We start from the raw sequence: 21,944 nt of genomic DNA on the forward strand, positions 1-21,944 counted from the left end.
GGTGAGTACCGAGCTGAGGATGTCCGAACCTGTACCAAATGTACCCAAAGGTGTGCAACAGGCACAACAACTAGGGTGGAATTTGGGAGAGGGCATCCTGAACCCCACCAGGCAGGTGGAAGTGTGTTGGTACTTCACGTTGTAAACAGGTTACGAAGGACAGACTGGCTGAAGATGGATTCTGTTCTTCCAGCTTTGTCCAAGCAATAGTGGGCTGCAAAGACATGGAGAGAACTCCAGGGTGCAGCCCTGCAAATGTCAGGAAGCAGCACCGATCGTAGGTGTGCTACTGAAGTCGCCATGGCCCTCACAGTGTGCTTTAACACGGTCTTAAAATGGAATGCCCGCTTGATAGCAAAAGGATATGCAGTCCGCCAACCAGGAGGAGAGAGTCTGCTTACACACAGGTTGCCCTAATTTGTTGGGATGGAAAGAGACGAATAACTGAGTGCTCTTCCTGTGGGCAACTATACGATCTAGCTAGATCGCTAGAGCCCGTTTACAGTTAAGGGTATGCAGAGCCTGTTCCCCTGGATTGGAATGGGGCCTGGGAAAGAAGGTAGGTAGTATGATGGATTGATTAATGTGAAACTCCGAAACAACTACCTTGGGTAAAAACTTAGGGTGAGTGCGGAGTTCCGCACGGTCCTGCAGGAGTTTAGTGTAAGGCGGATAGGTAACTAGGGCCTGTAACTCACTAACTCTGCGAGCTGAAGTGATAGCTAAAAAGAAAATCACTTTCCATGTGAGATATTTTAGGTCACAGGAGTGAAGAGGCTTGAAAGGTGGTTTCATGAACCGACCAAGAACCAGATTAAGGTCCCAAGAAGGGGCCGGAGGATGTAAAGGTGGCTTGATATGGAGCAAGCCCTTTAAAAAGCATGTTACAAGGGGTTGTACTGATATAGGAACATTCCCGACACCTTTATGGAAGGTGGCCACTGCACTGACATGCATTCTGATTGAAGAGGTCTTTAAATCTGACTCAGACAAATGCCAGAGATAGTCCAAAAATCTTGGGATTGGACAGGAAAAGGGATCAAGGGACTGCGAGGTGCACCATGATGTGTACCTTTTCCAGTTATAGGAATAAGATTTTCTTGTGGAAGGCTTCCGTGAAGCAATCAGGACACGAGAAACCGAATCTGAAAGGTTAAGTGGTTGAAGGATTAACCTTTCAAAATCCATGCCGTCAGAGACAAGGCCTGAAGATTGGGATGGCATAAGCATCCGTTGTTTTGAGTGATCAGATGCGGGTCCATTCCCAAGGGAATGTGCCTGCGGATGGAGAGATTCTGAAGAATTGGAAACCACACTTGGCGTGGCCAGTGAGGTGCTATCAGGATCATGGTTCCCTTATCCTGACGTAACTTCACGAGAGTCTTCGAAAGAAGAGGAAGTGGAGGGAATGCATAGAGCAGACCGGTTGCCCACGAGAGGGAGAATGCATCTCTGGGCTGAGAGTGCTCGCGCCGAATGAGGGAGCAGAAATTGTCGACTTTGTGGTTCTGAGGGGACGCAAAGAGGTCTATCTGAGGATACCCCCCATTGTTGGAAAATGGAGGTCGCTACCAAGGGGTTGAGTGACCACTCGTACGGTTGAAAGACGCGACTCAGCTTGTCTGCCAGCACATTGTCCACTCCCGGCAAGTAGGTGACCCTGAGGTACATCGAATGGGAGAGGACTTCCGCCCAAATCTGTGCAGCTTCCTGACACAGAATAAAGGAGCCTGTGCCTCCCTGTTTGTTGATGTACCACATGGTCACCTGGTTGTCCGTCTGAATTAGAATGACCTGATTGGACAGGTGATCCTGAAAAGTCCTGAGAGCATATCTTATTGCTCGAAGTTCCAGGAAATGTATCTGGTGTTTGGCTTCCTCTGGAGACCAAGAGCCTTGTGTTTGCAGATCGGCTACATGGGCTCCCCACCCGAGGTTGGAAGCGTCTGTGGTGAGAATGATTTGAGGATGCAGAACCTGGAAGGGCAATCCCTGGAGGAGATTGTTCTGATTTTTCCACCAGGCGAGGGACAGACGGAGTGAGTCTGTGATGTGGACAATGGTCGACAGAGGCTGAACAGCTTGAATCCATTGTGACCTCAGAGTCCAATGCATGAGCCTCATGGCCAGGCGGGCCATTGGTGTGACATGGACTGAGGACGCCATGTGTCCTAAAAGGATGAGGAATTGGCGAGCTGTTGCTGTATGCTGAGACTGCAACTGGTGAGCGAGAGACACGAGAGTTAGCGCTCGTTGTTGAGGTAGAAAGGCTTTTGCCTGCAAGGTGTCCAAGTCTGCCCCAAAGAACGACAAGGTTTGAGATGGGACTAAACAGGATTTTTCGTAATTGACAAGAAATCCTAGAGAAATTAGAGTATGTAGGGTCAAATTGAGGGATGACCGAGCGGCTTGCTGGGTTGGAGCCCTGATTAACCAGTCGTCGAGACAGGGGTAGACGTGAACACCTTCTTTCCTGAGAAAAGCTGCGATAACCACTAGACATTTGGTAAAGACTCGTGGTGCCGATGCTAGGCCGAACGGAAGCACGCGGTATTGATAGTGCTTTGGGCCTACTAAAAACCCGAGGTACCTGCGATGAGCTGGAGTTATCGCAATGTGTGTGTATGCGTCCTGAAGGTCCAGAGAGCAGAGCCAGTCTCCTCGTTGCAGAAGAGGTAGAAGTGAGCTCAAGGTTAAAATTTTGAACTTTTCTCGCTGTAGGTACTTGTTGAGAGCACGTAGGTCCAGAATTGGACGAAGTCCCCCGGATTTTTTGGGATCAAAAGTATCGGGAATAGAACCCTAGGCCTTGCTGTGAGAGAGGGACGGGTTCTATTGACTCTTAACTGGAGAAGAAGGGAAACCTCCTGCTCCAGAAGGACAGAATGGTTGGATACTCTCCATGCTTGCAGAGGTGGTGAGTCCGGTGGAAGAGCAGAAAGTTTAGGTGGTAACCCTGAGCAATGATTGCTAGCACCCATTGGTCGGTTGTGATTGATTGCCACATGCTGTGAAAGCGGCACAATCGACCTCCCACTGGTATGCTCGGCAGAGGAATCAGGCTGCTGCTCTCCAAATGAAAGTAAAAAACCTGAAGCAGGCCCTGGTTGGGGAGCTGCTTGCGGTATTTGCTTTCGGGCCTGGCGAGGCTGAGGTTTTTGAGAAGGCCTCGTAGTTCGGGATCTTGCCAGTGGAGGGTAGTACTTCCTTGGACGGAAGAAAGACTTCTTAGAGTCCTTCCTAAAGGTCTGTCTTGAGGGGAAGTCGGAAGGTATCGATGAGAGCTGTTTAAGGGTCTCATGATGGTCCTTTAATTCAGCTACTATTTGCTGGATCTGTTCACCGAACAGATTGTCTCCTACACATGGCAGGTCAGATAGCCTGTCTTGTACTTCTGGGAGAAAGTCAGAAGATTTGAGCCAGGCCCATAGTCTTGCCGAAATGGCAGCTGCAGACACTCTAGTAGAGGTGTCAAAGATATCGTAAGCTGTTCTTATCTCATGCTTTCCTGCCTCAAACCCCTTGTTGACAAGGATTTGAAGTTGTTGTTGGAATTGGTCAGGCAGGGTTTCAGAGAAGTCCTATATCTGCTTGAAAATGACCCTATTGTATTGGGTCATATACAGCTGGGAAGCAGCAATTCTGGAGATGAGCATGGCCCCTTGGAACACTCGTTGACCAATATTGTCTAAGAACTTGTGTTCTTTAACAGGAGGGGTAGATGAGTGAGGCTTCGTCCTTTTTGCTTTCTTTTGAGCAGATTCCACCACCACTGAGTGGTGGTCGAGCTGAGATTTTTGAAAGCCAAGGGCTGATTGTACTAAATAGGTAGTGTCAGCTTTTCTATGGACTGGGGCAATGGATCCAGGGTTTTCCCAGTTCTTTTTGAGGAGGTCAAGAAGAACTTGATGAATGGGAATAGAAGTAATCACTTTAGGGGCATCCAGGAATTGGAGGAGCTCCATCATCTGGTGCCTATCACTCTGCTCCGTCTGAAGCTGAAAAGGGACCAATTCTGACATTTCCTTCAAAAAATTAATGAAAGAGAGGTCCTCTGGAGGAGAACGCTTTCTACTTTCAGTAGGAGAGGGAGGTGAAGGTAAGTCATCGGTGTCTGTGGAAGTATCATCACCCCAGGTGTCATAAGGATCAGCAGACTGACCTGTAGGAAGAGAAGGGAGTTGGATACCCGAAGGCCCCGGTTGAGGCTCCGAGAAAAATCGAAGGAATCGCCGGGGGCACCGTGGATGGCCTGGAAGCATCGGTGCCGGCATTGATGGCGCCGATGTGTGTATCGCCCCCGATGAATGAATCTGTGGCGAGGGATGAATTGGCATCGATGGCTGAGGCAGTACTCCCGAAGGAGGAATGCGGAACAGTGTTTCTCTTCCCGATGAAGCTGTCAACGGGGAGCGCACCGGAACCATCGGAGACCCAGGAATCACCAGTGGAAGGGTGGTCATGAGTGCCTCCATCCGGGAAAGCAGCGGTGCCAGCGCTGCTGTCATCGGGTCGGTGACCGGTTCCATTCTCGGTGCCGGTGTCGGAGGAACCTGGAGCAGTTGCATCGCTTCGTCGATGGCCTCCTGGACCAGCTGGACCAGTTCTTCCTGGAGCAAGCAGCCCCGGCTCTGTTACGGAAGAGGGAGGCGGAGGCACAGTCGGAGGGACCACCTTTGCAGGCAGAATCGCGACTCCCAAACCCCGATCGGGTGAGGGTGGCCTCGATTTCCCGGTCGCAGGAACGGTCGGTTGCCATTCCTGGACGGGGCTTCTTCGATGGTGGCGGAGGTGGATGATTTCGCTCCCTCGACGGTCCGAGACTTACGATGCCGATGTTCTCTCCCTACGATCCCCTCGATCTTGAGGGGGAGTAACTGGAGACGATGGCAGACAGTCACTGGATGGTGGTCGATGCTGGTGCGACTTCGATGGTACCGGTTCCGATGACGTTGATGCGATGCGACGGCGTCGGGGTGTGAGCAGGGAAGAGGAGTCCCATCCTCTCCATTCTGGCTTTGCGACCTTTTGGTGTCTTGAGGCCACTTTTGGTTCAAGTCAGGACATCATGCTCACAGCCTAAACACATCATACAGACACCATGAGGGTCTGTGATAGACATGGTACGAGTACAGTCTGGGCACCGACGAAACCCCGACGCCATGGCCATCGAAAAAAATCAAACCATGGTACGGTCGACGGCCAGTAGGCCACGAGGGCCAAACTCGACGGTAATCGATGAAAGACGGTCAAAAAACTTACCGGAGTTCCGCGGTCTGAGAAAAGTTAGAGGGACCCCTGTGGGGCAATTTAAGTTTAATTAACTCCGTGAGGAAAATTCCTGTCAGGAATCTCTTCAGAGCTCCTAAACCGTGAGGCTACTGCTGCGCGGAAAAAAGACGACTGAAGGGGGACCCCTGCTGGCTGCAAGGTTAGTGCCATGCTGGGCATGCCCAGTAGGGGCCAGTCAAAGTTCTGGAAACTTTGACAGAAGTTTTCCGTGATTGGGTTCCATCCTGATGAAGTCACCCATATGTGAGGACTACCATCCTGCTTGTCCTGTGAGAACTATTATATCATCAAATTATTTCTACAACGCAGCATTTCATGTTTATCTCAAACAGCATGTCTTCAGATTTTTTTTTAACTGCTTACTATCTTTCTGGGTGTGCAAATCAGCTGGCATTATGTTCCATAGCTTCGGGCCAGTGATTGGAAAGGCCCTTTCTTTCTTTTCACTTAATTGTGCAGAGTGCAGTGATGGGACTTTAAGTAAGCCTTTATTGGAGGATCTCAGGTTTCTGGATGGGATGCATAGATGTAATGAAGCATTTAGCCATTCTGTATTATTATTATTAATCATATTGCGAAGAATCGTAAGAACTTTATATTGTTTTCTAAATTTAACTGGTAACCAATGTAATGATTTCAACACTGGTGTTATATGGTCATATTTCCTATTACCTGATAATATTCTCATTGTTGTATTTTGTATTAACTGTAGTGGACGAATTGTATTGCCTGGTAGACCCACGAATAATGCATTACAGTAATCAAATTCTGTAAAAATAAGGGTTTGAAATACAGTTCTAAAATCATCATATGGGAGGGGCTTTAAATGTTTTAAAATGTTCAATTTATAACAGATTTTAATTTTTTTTTACTAATGTTTTTTCATTAACAGGTTACTATAAATTAAAACACCAAGATCATGACCATGATCGGTTAATTCTATTTTTATCTGATCATTCGTAGTAGTTAGAGGGGATGTAATTGGAATCTTTCTATTTAATAATATTTCTGTCTTTTGGGTATTTATATCTAACCATGTGTTTCTATAATTGCTTGCTCAATGAGATATATATCAAACAATTTTAGTGAATGAGCAATTGAAATATCTATTAGGATAAGAAACTGTACATCATCTGCATATACCTAATAGCGGATACCTATCCCAGATAGTAATCGGCATGGAGGTAACATGTATATGTTAAAAAGGGTAGCAGACAATGCTGAGCCCTGTGCAAAGCAGAGTTGATTACCTGTAAGAGGGGTTTCTCCTAGGACAGCAGGATGTTAGTCTCACACATAGGTGATATCATCAGATAGAGCCCGGCATGGAAAACCTTTGTGAAAGTTTCTAGAACTTTAACAGACCCACTGAGCATGCCAGACATGGCACTAGCCATGCGTCCATGTGGCTAGTCTTATAATATAGAATTCATGAAAAAATTAAAATACCAAACCCAAAGAAAAACCAGCTCCACAGGGTGGCGGGTGGGTTTCGTGAGGACTAACATCCTGCTGTCCTAGGAGAGCCTATTACAGGTAAGCAATTCTGCTTTCTCCTAGGATAAGCAGGATGGTAGTCCTCACACATGGGTGAATACATTGCTTCAGGCTGCTCCTGAACAACAGACATCCAATCAGGTGCCAACAGGCACAGCCACCTTGATGCTGTTGGCCACAGGAGGAGACAGCCTGAACCTGAAGAAAGGGCCCAAGACAGGAAGTGTAGGTTTTCATGGCTGAAAACGATTACAGAGGACCGACCAAAACTGCTGTCACGTTAACCATCTTTGTCCATCTTTTGACTATGAGCTACGCCGCCTGCCATGTCCCTTGCCTGGATACAGACTACGAGCTTTTTGTGACCTTAAACCTGAAATAAGTACTATAGTAAGCTTACACTTACCTGGAACACTTTGGGAGCACTCACTAAAGATGCTAATGCAGAAGAAAGTGTGGCTGAAAAAATGCCTGCAGTAATCAGAGGGGCAAATCCAGACACCATGCTCATTACCTACAGGAAAAATGCACAGAAAAATCACACACTAAAGTTACAACGCATTATATACTAGTTAGTTTGAATTTTACTCATTGAACACAATTCTAGACATAGAAATTAAAATCATTTTATTCACTGAAAATTAAAAATATGCCTCTCAGATATATGTCCAATTATCTCCAAGCATCCCACTGTCTGAGCTAATCCATAGTATTATACTGGTGTCCCAAATGTGGTTACACTTGCTATGATAGTATCAAAACTCAGGAAGGTATAGGATAAACAGAGGATACCATCTGCATCATGTGAATTCCATATCATGGGCACTATTCTGTTTTTCCTATGTTATCATGAATTTCAAAATTTTTTGCCAATACCATTTCCATGAGTGCATGTATGGGGGCGGGGCATGGAGGCTATTCAATGCATATTCCACCATTTCTGTGCAGAAAGATCAGTCCTGAATTCAGTTTTCATGATATTGCAGAACCGCTAACAAGAAACTTTTGCCTGTCTGCAAAAAAAAGACTTGTTTGGCGTGGATAATCCAAGTGAAAAGAAAAAAAAATGGTGTGATCTAACAGCTTAAAGATGGGTCAACAGTTTGGCAACCTAGATTTAATGTACAGAAGTGTTAAGTTAAGCAGAAATTAAAGCAGACAGTACATGATTTGGACAGGGTGGGAGTGGTACTGATGTGCACCAAACAGGAGAGATCTGAGGGTGAAGACATTGAAGATATAAAGGTTGCTAAACAATGTGTCAAGGCAGCAGCGAGAACCAGAGGAATATGAGAGTGCACAAGGAGGCGATAATGCAGCAGTTCACAAACCTGCTCTCAGGTAATAAACCTAGTCATTTTCAGAATATTCACAATACACATGAGACTTACATGCACTGCCTCTGTGTGTAGGTCGGCCTTTCATTAGGTGAAATAGACAGTCACCTACAGCACCAAAATTTGGTGGGCCAGCAAAACTCTCAGAATACTTTGGGTGCTACCCACCCACTTTTATGGAAGATATAGCATGCGGCTATTTTTTTTTTTTTTTTTTTTTTTTTTAACTTGCAACCAGCATTTTCCAATTGCTGATCTTGCAAGGCATGAGATCAGCAGTCAGGATATCAGACATGCCGTAGTCCATTAGTTTACGTATTTCCAGTGGCAGTACTAGGCTGCTGGTACAGTTCATCTCACCAGAAGCCAAAGACTGCAGGAGACCCTTCATACCCCTCTACCCCAGAGCCCCTGTGCCTCTTCTCTATAGTATATGTATTTAATTTCTTAATTCTCACTTCATAGATTATAGACTCTATACCATTTTGGTAGTCCTTCTCTAAACTACTGCTACTTAGACTATATTATCCTTTTGGAGACACAGCCTCCAAGAAGTTATGATAAGGCTCAAAGCAGAATATAAGGAAATATTTCCTCACAGAGGGGTAGATTTTCAAACTATGCGAATAGGCCTACTTTTGCTGGCGCATCAGGCGCAAGCAAAAGTACGCTGGATTTTAGTAGATACGCGCGGAGCCGCGCGTATCCACTAAAATCCTGGATCGGCGCGCGCAAGGCTATGAATTCTGTATAGCCGGCGCGCGCCGAGCCGCGCAGCCTACCCCCGTTCCCTCCGAGGCCGCTCCGAAATCGGAGCGGCCTCGGAGGGAACTTCCTTTTGCCCTCCCCTCACCTTCCCCTCCCTTCCCCTACCTAACCAACCCACCCACCCGGCCCTGTCTAAGCCCCCCCCTTACCTTTGTCGGGGGATTTACGCCTCCCGGAGGGAGGCGTAAATCCCCGCGCGTCAGCGGGCCTCCTGCGCGCCGGGACGCGACCTGGGGGCGGGTCCGGAGGGCGCGGCCACGCCCCGGGCCGCCCCGGGCCGTAACCACGCCTCCGGGCCCGCCCCCGAAACGCTCCCAGCACGCCCCCTAAACGCTGCACAGTTCGGGCCCGCCCCCCGACACGCCCCCCTCGGAGAACCCCGGGACTTACGCGAGTCCCGGGGTCTGCGCGTGCCGGTGAGCCTATGTAAAATAGGCTCACCGGCGCGCAGGGCCCTGCTCGCCTAAATCCGCCCGGATTTGGGCGGATTTAGGCGAGCAGGTCTCTGAAAATCCGCCCCATAATATTCTTCACACTGAACAGTGATTCAGAGGAAGTGGAGGTGGCCAACACAGTAATGGAAATCAGGAAAGCTTAGTATAAATACAGAAGATAACTATTTGCAAAGAAGTGAAAATAATCGAGTAGAGTCTGTAGTAGTAGATCAAGCACTTTATAATACTGCAACAAGAAAGTAATATGCATAGAATAAATAAGCCTTATGGTCTTTATCAGCCACCATGTTTGCAGTTTCTAGGAATACTTCCTTTAAAACATAAGAACATGCCATACTGGGTATGGTCCATCAAGCACAGCATCCTGTTTCCAACAGTGGACAATCCAGGCCATAAGAACCTGGGAAGTACCCAAAAACTAAGTCTATTCCATGTTAACGTTGCTAGTAATAGCAGTGGCTATTTTCTAAGTCAACTTATTTAATAGCAGGTAATGGACTTCTCCTCCAATAACTTATCCAATCCTTTTTTAAACACAGTTATACTAACTGTACTAACCACATCCTCTGGCCACAAATTCCAGAGTTTAATTGTGCGTTGAGTAAAAAAGAACTTCCTCTGATTAGTTTTAAATGTGCCACATGCTAACTTCATGGAGTGCCCCCTAGTCTTTCTATTATCCGAAAGAGTAAATAACCGATTCACATCTACCCGTTCTAGACCTCTCATGATTTTAAACACCTCTATCATATCCCCCCTCAGCCGTCTCTTCTCCAAGCTGAAAAGTCCTAACCTCTTTAGTCTTTCCTCATATTTCACAACTATCACCTTCCAGATTTCTATCATGTATGCACGTAATGTAGATGCAGCAGAAACTTGCAGCTTTCCCAAGTGACTCTGGTTTGCTGCAAGTCAACCACAACTGTCCTAGTAGTTCACAGACAGAGAACTGCAGCGGACCGCTGCCAACCCCTCTAGCATTCTTCCCACTATCACTGATTGCTGCCTGCATGGACCTGATTCAGCAGATACTCCTGCCTTCCACTTGTGTCACTTACTCCTGCTGCCCAGGCTTTGGCCTATGCCCATTATTTTATTTATTTATGCTTTTTATATACCGTCATTCCAACACAGGATCACAATGATTTACATAAATTGCATTCAATTACATTGTAAAATATTGTATAACAGGCTCTTATTTAGAGTAATGTTATGTATTGTAATACTATTGATTAATCAAAACATTCAAAGTTAATCTAATATTGATTATTACTGTTTAGCTTGGAATAGATTTTATTCAAATATTTTATGTGCCGAGTAGTAATATTTCTGGAGTAATAATGTTTACTAAGTGGATTTTGATATCTCTTTACATTAGTTCATAGGCTTTTCTGAAGAGCCAGGTTTTAAGTTCTTATTTGAATTTCTTTTTTTCCCCGTTAACAATCTTATTGATCCGGGTAGATCGTTCCATAGTTTGGGTCCTGATATTGTGAGCATTCGTTCTCTTATTTGGGTTAGATGAGTGTTCAGATTTGAAGGAATTGTAAGAAGATTTTTGTTTTGAGATCTGAGATCTCTTTGTGGGCTGTAGCTTTTTATTATTATTCCTGGAGGAAATGGATCATAGTTGTTTATGATATTAAAGATGAGGGATAATACTTTGTAATGGATTCTGAACTTTTTTGTTCTGTATTTTATATTTATCATTTATATTTGTGATTTATGTTTGTTATTTGTAAGTAATTTTATGTTTTTACATGTTTAACAAATATGTTTTATAATTATAATAGCCCCTGAAGCAGCTCGGTCACAAGGGTGAAACTCGGCCAGAGTCAGGCTTTACTGGTTACTGCAATCTGTGATAACACAGACATCAGGAAATAGCCAAATGTTTTGACCCATAAACATCTTTATGACAAAAAAAAAAGCCTCATGAGTACTAGATTCAAACACGAACAAAATCATCAAAGTGGTACAGTGAGTCATCTCTTCAGTTAACGTTTACAAAAATCAGTCAAGTCCAGATTACCCACAGATACTCGTGAATGATCCAATTCAGTCCTGGCTTCCTCTTGACACTTTTTAAAAGGCAGATAATACACTATTCAAAGGAGGAATCACATCTCCAGATGCATGCACCACATCCAACAGAAATTTCTTAAACAACTCCCTTAGGGAAATAAGTGGAACACATGGAAATTTCAGAACTCTAATATCAAAAATGTAAGCTTATTCTCTCACATTTCCAATTTCCGCTGTACAAAAACGTGACAGACCCTCCGATCCGACACCAAATGGCCCTAGATCCGTTATCACAAATAACAGCTCAGTGAGACTTCCATTCCTTTTCAGTCCCTCACAACCTGGAGGGCTGTGATTGGTTGCTTCAGGGTACTTAATGAGGCAATCAGTAAGAACATAAAAAATTGCCATACTGGGTCAGACCAAGGGTCTATCAAGCCGAGCATCCTGTTTCCAACAGTGGCCAATCCAGGCTACAAGTACTTGGCAAGTACCCAACAACTAAGTAGATCCCATGCTACTGATGCTACTGATGACTTAGGGAATAGCAGTGGCTATTCCCTAAGTCAACTTTATTAATAGCAGTTAATGGACTTCTCCTCCAAGAACTTATCCAAACCTTTTTTAAACCCAGCTACACTAACTGCACTAACAACATCCTCTGGCAACAAATTCCAGAGCTTTATTGTGCATTGAATGAAAAATAATTTCTTGGATTAGTTTTAAATGTGCTACTTGCTAACTTCATGGAATGCCCCCTAGTCCTATTATCTGAAAGAGTAAATAACTAATTCACATTTACCCATTCTAGACTCTCATGATTTTAAAGACCTTCCTTGGTGGGGAGGAAGGGGGGAGGGCCTGGGTCGGGCAGTTATATTTTTACAGTTAAAATACATTTCTTTGGGTTGGGGGATTTCTTGGCCAGTAGGGGGTTGGAACTTGTGTTGGGAGTGGACATTGGGCCGGGAGGTCTGCGACTTTGGGTTTTTTTTTTTTTTGGGGGGGGGGGGGGTTTAAGTATGCTACTTACCCAGACACCTCTGAAGATATCCGGGTGGGTAGCTAGATATCAGGCCTGCTCTGAAGCACACCTAAAGCTATCTGGCTAACCCTGCTGGATATATCAGACATTTGGCTAAGCTGGCCGGATAACTCAACCTTTCCCTGGAACCCTGCAAGCTGAATATGCCAAATTTGTCATTTAGACAGATAACTTCAGTTATCCACCTAAATGGCTTTTGAATATGGACCTTGATATGACTATTAACATTACCTGTGCTACCCACCATGTTTTTATTTCTTACCACGCCATGAATTCTGCTTCAGTGAAATAAACAGAAAAGAAACAAGAGCTCAGAATTTGTCCTTTGTAAGCAGAGATTTTCTGGCACTGTGTTAACTGTTTTGTTTTTTTTAAATTTAGACTGGTCAGGCTGCCCACATATACAAAAGCACCAGAGAGCTCTTCCTAAATGCACTTCCATCCAGTCGACAAGCGGCAGAAAATCCAGTTCTATTTATCCATACACTCAGTCAGATGTGGTTTATACTTTATCTCTCTAAATTTGTTGATGTACACACAGAATATGCCAGTTTCCAGAAAAGTTAATAATGATATTAAAATTGAAGCTTCAAAATGAGGTTCACTTATGCAGCTTAGGTGCCACCATAAGTTGATTACAGATCGCCCTCAACAAGTTAATATCAATCATCAATCCCTACACAATTCCTTCTGGCGTTCCCCAAGGATCTTCATTGTCTCCCATACTATTCAATATATATCTTCTTCCACTTTGCCACATCTTATCTTCACTCAATTTACAATTCAAAATTTATGCAGATGACATTCAATTTCTGGTACCCTATAAAACTTCCTGGTCTGACACCCTATCATTAGTTTCACTCTACCTATCTACCATTAATTCTTGGCTATCTCATAATCGTTTAAAATTAAATCCATCAAAAACTGAATTGGTTCATTTAACATCCATTACAGATTCCTCTATAGGTCCGCCATCCCATTTCACATTCAATGGTTCAACCATCCCAATTAATTGTCACGCCATAAATCTAGGAGTAACCATAAATACAGATTTATCCATGAAACAACAAATTTCCTCCCTAACAAAGAAATCATTCTATAAATTACAGCTTCTGAAACGTCTTCGTCCTCTTCTTTCTATCGTGATTTCAGGACTGTCCTTCAATCTCTCATTTTCTCTGGTCTAGACTATTGTAATGCTCTCTATCTAGGTCTATCTGATTCATCAATTCATCCGCTACAACTAGTTCAAAATAGTGCTGCTCGCTTATTATCCGGTACCTCCATTCGCAATCATATTACACCCATCCTACATTCTCTTCATTGGCTACCCATAAAGTACAGGATAAAATATAAAGTAATCTCAATCATTCACAGTCTAATTAATAATTCCTCATCCACCTGGCTTTGCACCTTACTCCGTATTTACAAACCCACCCGACACTTAAGATCACTTACTCAAAATCTCTTAGACATTCCATCACCACGACAGGCCAGACTAGACATCACCAGGAAAAGAGCTTTTTCAGTAGCAGGACCATCACTCTGGAACTCACTACCCAACCCTCTCCGCTTAATATCAAATCCTCATCATTTCAAAAAAGCTTTAAAAACATTCCTCTTTCAACAAGCATTTAATACTTCCACTAAGCAACCCCCTGATCATAAATGAAGCTTCATCTCCCAAATTTCTCTCATCAGTTACATGTCACTTTAACTTCTCCCTTCCCCTATCATCCCATTAGTGTTCTTTAAGGATATTACAATTCGTCCCTTCTCGTTCCCCTTTTACCCTCCCTGCCCTCCTTGCTCAAGGCACGCTACCTTTATTTTATTCTAATTTTAATTAATAATTTGTTTTTAGCTAGTTATCATCTAGCTATTTAGTCAAATTTATGTATTTAAGTTTATTTTAGTTATATTTTATTTTTATTTTATTTTTAACATGTTGTAAACCGTTTTGATAAAATTTTATTTTAAAAAACGGTATATAAATACCTTTAAATAAAATAAATAAATAAATAAGCCACTTTCATTCTTGGATGTCTTCTGATGGGGAATCTGGATGGTAGTTTAGAACACGTCGAGTTGTAATCAGAATGTCACTGCAGATTTGGGGAAACATCTGTTATAGCAGTGTCTAGCTTCTTCCAGGGTTTTCCTTCTCTTTAATATTCAGTGACTATTTTGTTTTGCCATCCTTAATAATAAGTTGATGGCGCAAATATCCATCCCTTAAGAAATCACTCTCTCAACAAGGATGTATCCGACTGTGCCTTCTTGTCGGGTTTCCCTGCTGTTTGCATTATTTTGCCTTCATGGGTAATATTTCTGAGGCATACTTTCAGGTAAAGAGCATATTTCACGGTGCACACTGATGAATTTGGTACTCATGAAAAAGGTTTGCCATATTGCTTCAAATTCTTTAGTGCTCTGGGCTTTGATTGCTTGAGAACAAAGACGTAGCATGCTGGGTCGGACCAAGATGCATCCTCCCTCTGACAGTGACCACTCCGGCTGTAAGTTTGGTGTGGTCATTTTTAGTTAGCTCTTGGTAGAGGAGGTTACCCTCAGTACACTCCCTGTCAGAGGGCCTGCCTTATTTTTGGATGAGAAGTAGATTTTTGCCAGATATCTTTTTGAATTTTCAATTTTGGGGAAAACCTTGGCTCCTTTTGGAGATGGACATGCCCAATCCTGAGTCCAGGTGTTGAAGACCTGTGAGCCATCCCTCTACTCCCTAGGGGAGGCAAGCACCAGTGACAGCACTACCCAATCTCAAAACTTATCCTAGTTTTGAGATTGGGACTGTTTAATCCTTGAACCCTTTTGGAGAAGACAACCCCCCTAGACCCAAAGGACAAGGGCTGGAGACCTGTGAGACTCCTTTCTACTTCCTAGAAGAGGAAAGCACCAATGACAGCATAACACCAGCCACAGACAGATTTTTGAAAATAAGAAGGTATTCCATTTTGGTTGTAGGTAGATTTTTTTGATCTATCCCTCCTCACTGGGAAAGCCAGTTTCCCATTCTCCGCAGACCTTTCCTTCAGAGAAGTCATAGACCACTGAAATTCAGGAAGGATGACCAAGATCATGGAGACCCTTCACAGGATCGCCACCTAAAGGGACCAGGACACAGGATGGGTGACAGATTTAACAATTGGACTCAGGTAGGATTTTTCCGGTTCCAATGGGATTCCCCCTCAAGTAAGGTTTCCCTGGCTCCTTGTTCACTTAAAGCATAAGTGAAATTCAACCCCAGGAACCAAATAGATATTAATCTTTCGCTGGGTATGTGTCCTAAGTCAGACAGCTGTAATTGCACACATTTGGATAAAGTGGACTTTGATTTAACTTTAAAGAATTGGAAAACTTTTATTTTAAACACCCACTACCGTGCTCTGCTTGTTTGTCCCAGTAACAACATAACAGTTACTAAGGAAGGAGCTAGAAACTCACCACAGCTGGGCCATAAGCTTAAATTTTCCCCAACAGAAAGGATCCACCCACTGGGACAAAGATAGGAGAAGCACTAGCCGGAGTAGCCCCAGAAATAGAAAATTATTTTGTATGCCCTCAGGAAACAACTTTCCCAGACAAAAGGGTTACAAAAAATCTTGTATGTTAGCATTCTTAAAATCTGAAAATAAATTCTTGCTGCAATTCCTCAATATTTCCTGTATGCTCCTGTTTCCCAGCACTTTAACCTGCTCCTTGATGTTGCTTACAGAGGTAGCCATTCCTTGCAGCCTGCCACTCACTGTCTTTTCAAGTGCTACAATGGCCTGCCAAATGTCCTTCAGCTTTATATCGGTCCAGCTGGTCTAACAAAGGAGGTCACCCAGGAGGAAGAGGAGGACTCACCAACAGTGGACAAATCTCCCACATCTCAGCAGGATGCAAGATGTTATTCCCTGCAGTAAATCTTCCCAGGTTAACAGCAGCTCCAGAAACACTTCCTGGGGCCGCATCTAACCATGCGCAGCCAATGCCTCACCCACACAGCTTGCCTTCACCACCAAGATGCTTTCGAGGGAGCCATCTCACCGCACACGAGCACAGGTAAGGACTCAAGGATGTCTCAAGATGTAGCTGGGATGTGCTTCCCTCAACATCACCATCAATGAATGACGACTGATCGGAGCACCACACTTCTGGCCATATGCTAAATGGATGATCACCTGAATGGGGGGGATGAGAAGAGGCAGCAATGCCCCATCCCAGCATTTTCTCCTGTTTCACCATTAAAAAAGGTAGTGATGCAAGAATTAAAGACAAAAGGAAGGATTCTGCAGCAAATCAGTGTACATTAGCTCAACCTCTCAGGGCCATCCTGAATCCCACAGAAAATGACAATTTTTATACAGAAAAAAAATTGCATTATGTAAAATGAAAATATGCAAAATTATGCAAATGTGCCACAACTGTTGCAAAATCTTGAAAAATATGCCACAGAAAACCAGGAGTTCTGTATATATGCACTCTAAGACTGGCCAGTAGCGTTCATTGTCATGCTATGATCTGTCCATCCCTCCTCAAGTTCATTCTCAAAGAATTATGAGTGCTGCACTCCCCCTAGCATTCACTACTTCTTCTGACTCAAGGAGAAACCACGCTTGGCAAACAAACCCAAATAGTCTAATTGGTAGAGCACTCAGAAGTCAAACAAATCCGAAATTCAGAGTCATCCTTGCAGTTTTTTTAAATACTGATGCAGTGAATGTCTGTATAATAGATTCCTATTTTGTATCTTTTGATCCCATTCCTTTGCATCTTTCCCATTATGGTCTTCTCAAATTGTAAACTCTTTGGGTTAGGGCATTTCTACATTTTAGGCTCACTGGTCTCCTTATTCTTTATCATGTTATAAGCCTTTATTTTATTTAGCTATCATAATCTCTTCTAAATATATAGTTCTCTATATACTGTGCTTTCTATAAAAAAAAAAAAGTTAATTTACAAACTTCTATGCTGAAGTCATTATAAGGCCACATATGCCTGTGTGACAAATACAGACAATCATTTCATAATGTTAGTTTAAAAACACTAGCCATAGTTCTGAGCTAGAAAATCTAGGCTATTGCTTAAACTGTGTGAAAGCAGAGTTGCTTACCTGTAACAGGTGTTCTCCAAGGACAGCAGGATGTCAGTCCTCACACATGGGTGACATCATTCGATGGAGCCCGGCATGGAAAACCTATGTCAAATTTTCTAGAACTCTGAATGAGCCTCTCTGAGCATGCACTGGTATGTAATATACCACGCATCCATATAGGGTCCCCTCAGTCTTAACACAGAATTAAAGAGAAAATAAAGAATAAACCCACAAAGTGAAAACCCAACTACACAGGAGGCAGGCAATTCTTGTGAGGACTAACATCCTACTGTCCTTTGAGAACACCTCTTACAAGTAGGCAACTCTGTTTTCTCACAGGACAAGCAGGATGAAGTCCTCGCACATGGGTAAATCCCTTGCTTTTTTTTGTTTGTCCACAACAAAAAAGGAGACCAACAAAACAGGTGCCAATAGGCACAACAGCAACAAGGTTTTGTTGGAACAATGGGAGGGTAGCCTGAAGAGAAATAACAGGACCTAGGCAGAAACAGAGTTGGGTTCGAAACCACAAACAAATGCTGAAGGACGGACTTGCCAAACCTGCTACTGCGGCCATCTCTTCCCAAACAGTAATATGATGTGAATGAGTGGATGGAACTCCACATCACAGCCTTGCAGATCTCTTCCTAAGGGGTCTACTCACAAATGGGCCATGTACGCTGCAACGGCTTGAACAGAGTAAGCCTTGACATGATCTTCCAAGAGGGAATCCGGCCTGGGGATAATAGGAGATGATGCAGTCTGCTAGCCAACTGGAAAGCATCTGCTTGGAAATGGCAATCCCCGCCTGTTCTGGTCAAAAGAAACTAAAAGCTAGGAAGACATGTTGAAAGGCCTTTGGGGAGGTTTCAACTCAAGCAGACCGCACATGAAATATACAACTATAGGCTGTACAGAGATGGGTTTAACCTCTACACCATGGTGATATGCACCAATCCACTGAAATTAACCTCGAGTTGCTCTCAAGACCAGCTTCAGATAGGTGCAGAAGGTAGTCAAGCAGTTTTTGTGCTGAGCAGGAGAAAGGATTGAGGGCCTTTCACTCGCACTACATGCAAACCTCCTCCATTTCATTCTGTAGGATTTTCTAGTGGAAGATTTTCTAGAAGCCATAAGGACACAAGGCACCTCTTCTGAGATATTGAGGGATTGCAGGATCAATCTCTAAACATCCAAGCTGTGAGTGACAGGGCCTGAAGGTTGGGATGTTGCAACCTGCCTCACCCCAGATCTCATCATCTAGGTTCAAGTCTCCAGTCTGATTGGTATCTGGATGGACAACTCCCGAAGGTGTGGAAACCATATCTGCCTTAGCCAATGAGGAGCTGTGTCCCTTTGTCCTCCTTTAGCTTCAGCAAAGTCTCCGCCACCAGCAGAACTGGAGGATATGCATACAGAAAACCCTGGCTCCAATGCAGGGCAAAGGAATCTGAGGCTAGTTTGCCACATGTCCTGTCTATGGAACCCTTCCTGTTCCAGGAAGCCACAAACAGATTCACATGTGGGTTTCCCCAGAGGTTGCTATCCCATGATCCAGAGACCATGCATGGGGTCTGAAGGAGCAACCCTGTCTGCTATCCCATTCTCTGTACTGGCCAAACAGGGACAGAAGCTGATGCTTCTTCAGCTTCCCTCAATGCTCGGCTCTGTCCTTCCCTGGTGCCAAGGCTGAAGACGATGAACCAGATGTCTTTGACCTGGAAGAGGACAGCAATGGCTCATCTCTGGTATCCCTGGAAGCCATAGATGCTGACTGAGCCAATGACTGTGCCAGTGTCAATGGCTATTGATGTGGCTCTGAGGTCCCTTGATGTTGAGGCCTCAGATGCAGGTCCATCTTATTTAGCTGGGCCAGCATCCTTTTGAGGTCATCTGTGTGCCCTTGATGCAACCCCAGACGTCACGCAATGCCCCAGGCTGAGGACAATCTATCATAGGGTTCCGTGATAGACATAGTCCTCGTGCACAGAGGGCATCACTTAAACCTGGTCAATGACATGCCATCATGAAAGAAAAGGGATGTGATGTCAAAAGAGATGGCAGTGGTTATCGATGGCCAGCAGGCACTAAGCACACTGCTACCCCAGGAGATCAACTGTGAAAGCAAACGTAACGAAAAACCTGACAGAAAATAGAGGGGAGAAGTGGGGGAACCCTGCGTCTACTGCACGATCCCGATTATGCAAAATTACTGTGAAACCCAGCAAAAAATACTCCAAGGAGAGAAAACTAGAGAGACTGAACTTCGCCACAAGACACTGGGCTCCTAGGAAAAGAGGAAACTGGGGGGACCCCGCATGGACATGTGGTATATCATGCTGGAGTATGCTCAGAAAGGCTCAGTCAAAGTTCTAGAAAATTTGACAAGTTTTCCATGCTGGATTCCAGATTATGCCACCCATGTGTGAGGACTGCCATCCTGCTTGTCCTCGGAAAAATTGCATATCTTCTCACCCGGCTCTACCTAAGAAACTATGGCTAATAAATATGAACATGACTAACATTATGGACAAAACCTATCAAACTGCAATTGTCAAATTAATCTGACAGACAACGAACTAGCAGATGTTAAATATCAAATAGTATTAAAGTTATACTTCAAGGGGCTTTGCCACTGCCCTCATTGTATGAATTGCCATTTAATAGACACAGGATCTGATTTATTAAAGGACTTATCAAATCTTGTCATTACAATAGCCTCAAGATACCTGGAGAGAAGAAAATATTTCCTAGTGTTCTAGATTATGTCCTTACTATATTTATCATTTCTACAGCATTACTAGACATATGCAGCACTGTACAATACACATTTTAAAAATTTTTAACCTGCACTGATCACAACATTCCAGGCAGGGTAGAACATACTAAAACCAACCCTTCAATACTACACAGCTATAAAAAAGTTACTCATCTTTAATGACGTGAGTCAGAGCTTTGGGAGTTTTTTTTAGGTACCAACGTTCCACAAGTGGAACATTTTTTCATATACTTTTAATTACTTGCAAATTTTTTTATACTATATTTATACTATATTTGGGTCTAGTTAACTAACATATGTAAAAAGAGGCATCAGGAAATAATTCCTTCAATGAGCAGGATCTAAAAGGTTAAAGATGTGTAAATACTGCTAGAAAAAATATGGTTTTAAATGTTTTCTGAAATGCTGGACACATGAAATTATCCACAGCTGTTCAGGTAGATGATGCCAAAAAAATTAGTCCTGCTGATCTAGTCAAGACAAATATACATGACAGGGGACCTACCAACTTGCAGCTGAACTCCCAGCCTTCCACCAGGCATGGAGGAGGACAACCGAGGTCGTTATACAGAATTTAAGCAGCGTGCTGGTGGCTCGCCGAAGCTGCACGCCAAAGGGGCATGCCCCTTCTGATGATTTTCTCCCTTCGTCAAAATGGGGAAAAAAAGAAAGAGGAAAGTAATTCCTACCTCCCCTATAAATCCACCCATACTTGGACCTATGGATCAACATCTTAGAAGAATATCAGCTCAAAGGGAGAAAGGTGAAACGGAAGAAACTGAGATCTCAGGTGAGTTATCGTTAAGTATGGGTGGAAGGACTCCTCCCCCTGCCCCTCTATTAGAGGCCCCAGTTGATTTGATGGACTCTGGATTTCCCGCCAACGTAAATTCAAGGGATTTAATGTTTCAACAGATTGCTTATGTCGATCGTGGTGCATTAGCCTTAACTAGTACTCCAACAGCTGCGGGTCAAGTTGTGAATACCTTACTTAATATTGGCTTGAAAACAGAGGATGAATACGTTGGATTGAGGGCTCTGATTTCAGAACCTGTCATTATACCTTTAAAAATAAAATCACAATTGACTGGAGACCTAGAAGAACCTGAGGATATAACCTTAAGAGACATATCAAAAGTACATAACATAAGAAATTGCCATGCTGGACCAGACCAAGGATCCATCAAGCCCAGCATCCTGTTTCCAACAGAGGCCAAACCAGGCCACAAGAACCTGGCAATTACCCAAACACTAAGAAGATCCTATGCTACTGATGCAATTAATTCACCAACTCCAACTTACAAGGGAATCCTTGTGCGGTGATAATCTTGCACGGAGGTATGTGATGAGGACAACCGATTTGCAGTTGTCCTTTCTTTTACCTCCGTCTATTATTCTTTTTATTAAGGTCAAAAAAATGCTTTTTTTGTGTGTTTTTTCTTTTTTCTTTCTTAAAATCCCTTCTCCCCTGCTGCTTTTCCGACCCACTGCTAATCTTTTGTTATACTTAACAAGGACATCGCCTTTGTTGATTTCTCATGGGTACGGAGCTGCTCGTCCGACACGGGCCATGTTTCGGCACGGGTGCCTGCTTCAGGGACTTTGGGAGAGAGTGCTGTGTCCTATATGGGGTTCACAGCATTCTGAA

General features: G+C 43.8%; 1 protein-coding gene across 1 annotated transcript in view; it reads right to left on the minus strand.

Annotated features, from left to right (window-relative positions):
• Positions 1-21,944, minus strand: part of SLC12A2 (solute carrier family 12 member 2) — a 368,551-nt gene that overhangs the window by 138,483 nt on the left and 208,124 nt on the right. Inside the window, 1 exon segment of the mRNA XM_029619121.1 lies at positions 7,196-7,303. Coding sequence (XP_029474981.1) covers positions 7,196-7,303 — 108 coding nt within the window.

Source organism: Rhinatrema bivittatum, chromosome 1, assembly GCF_901001135.1.
Source record: "Rhinatrema bivittatum chromosome 1, aRhiBiv1.1, whole genome shotgun sequence".
Classification (NCBI taxonomy): domain Eukaryota; kingdom Metazoa; phylum Chordata; class Amphibia; order Gymnophiona; family Rhinatrematidae; genus Rhinatrema; species Rhinatrema bivittatum.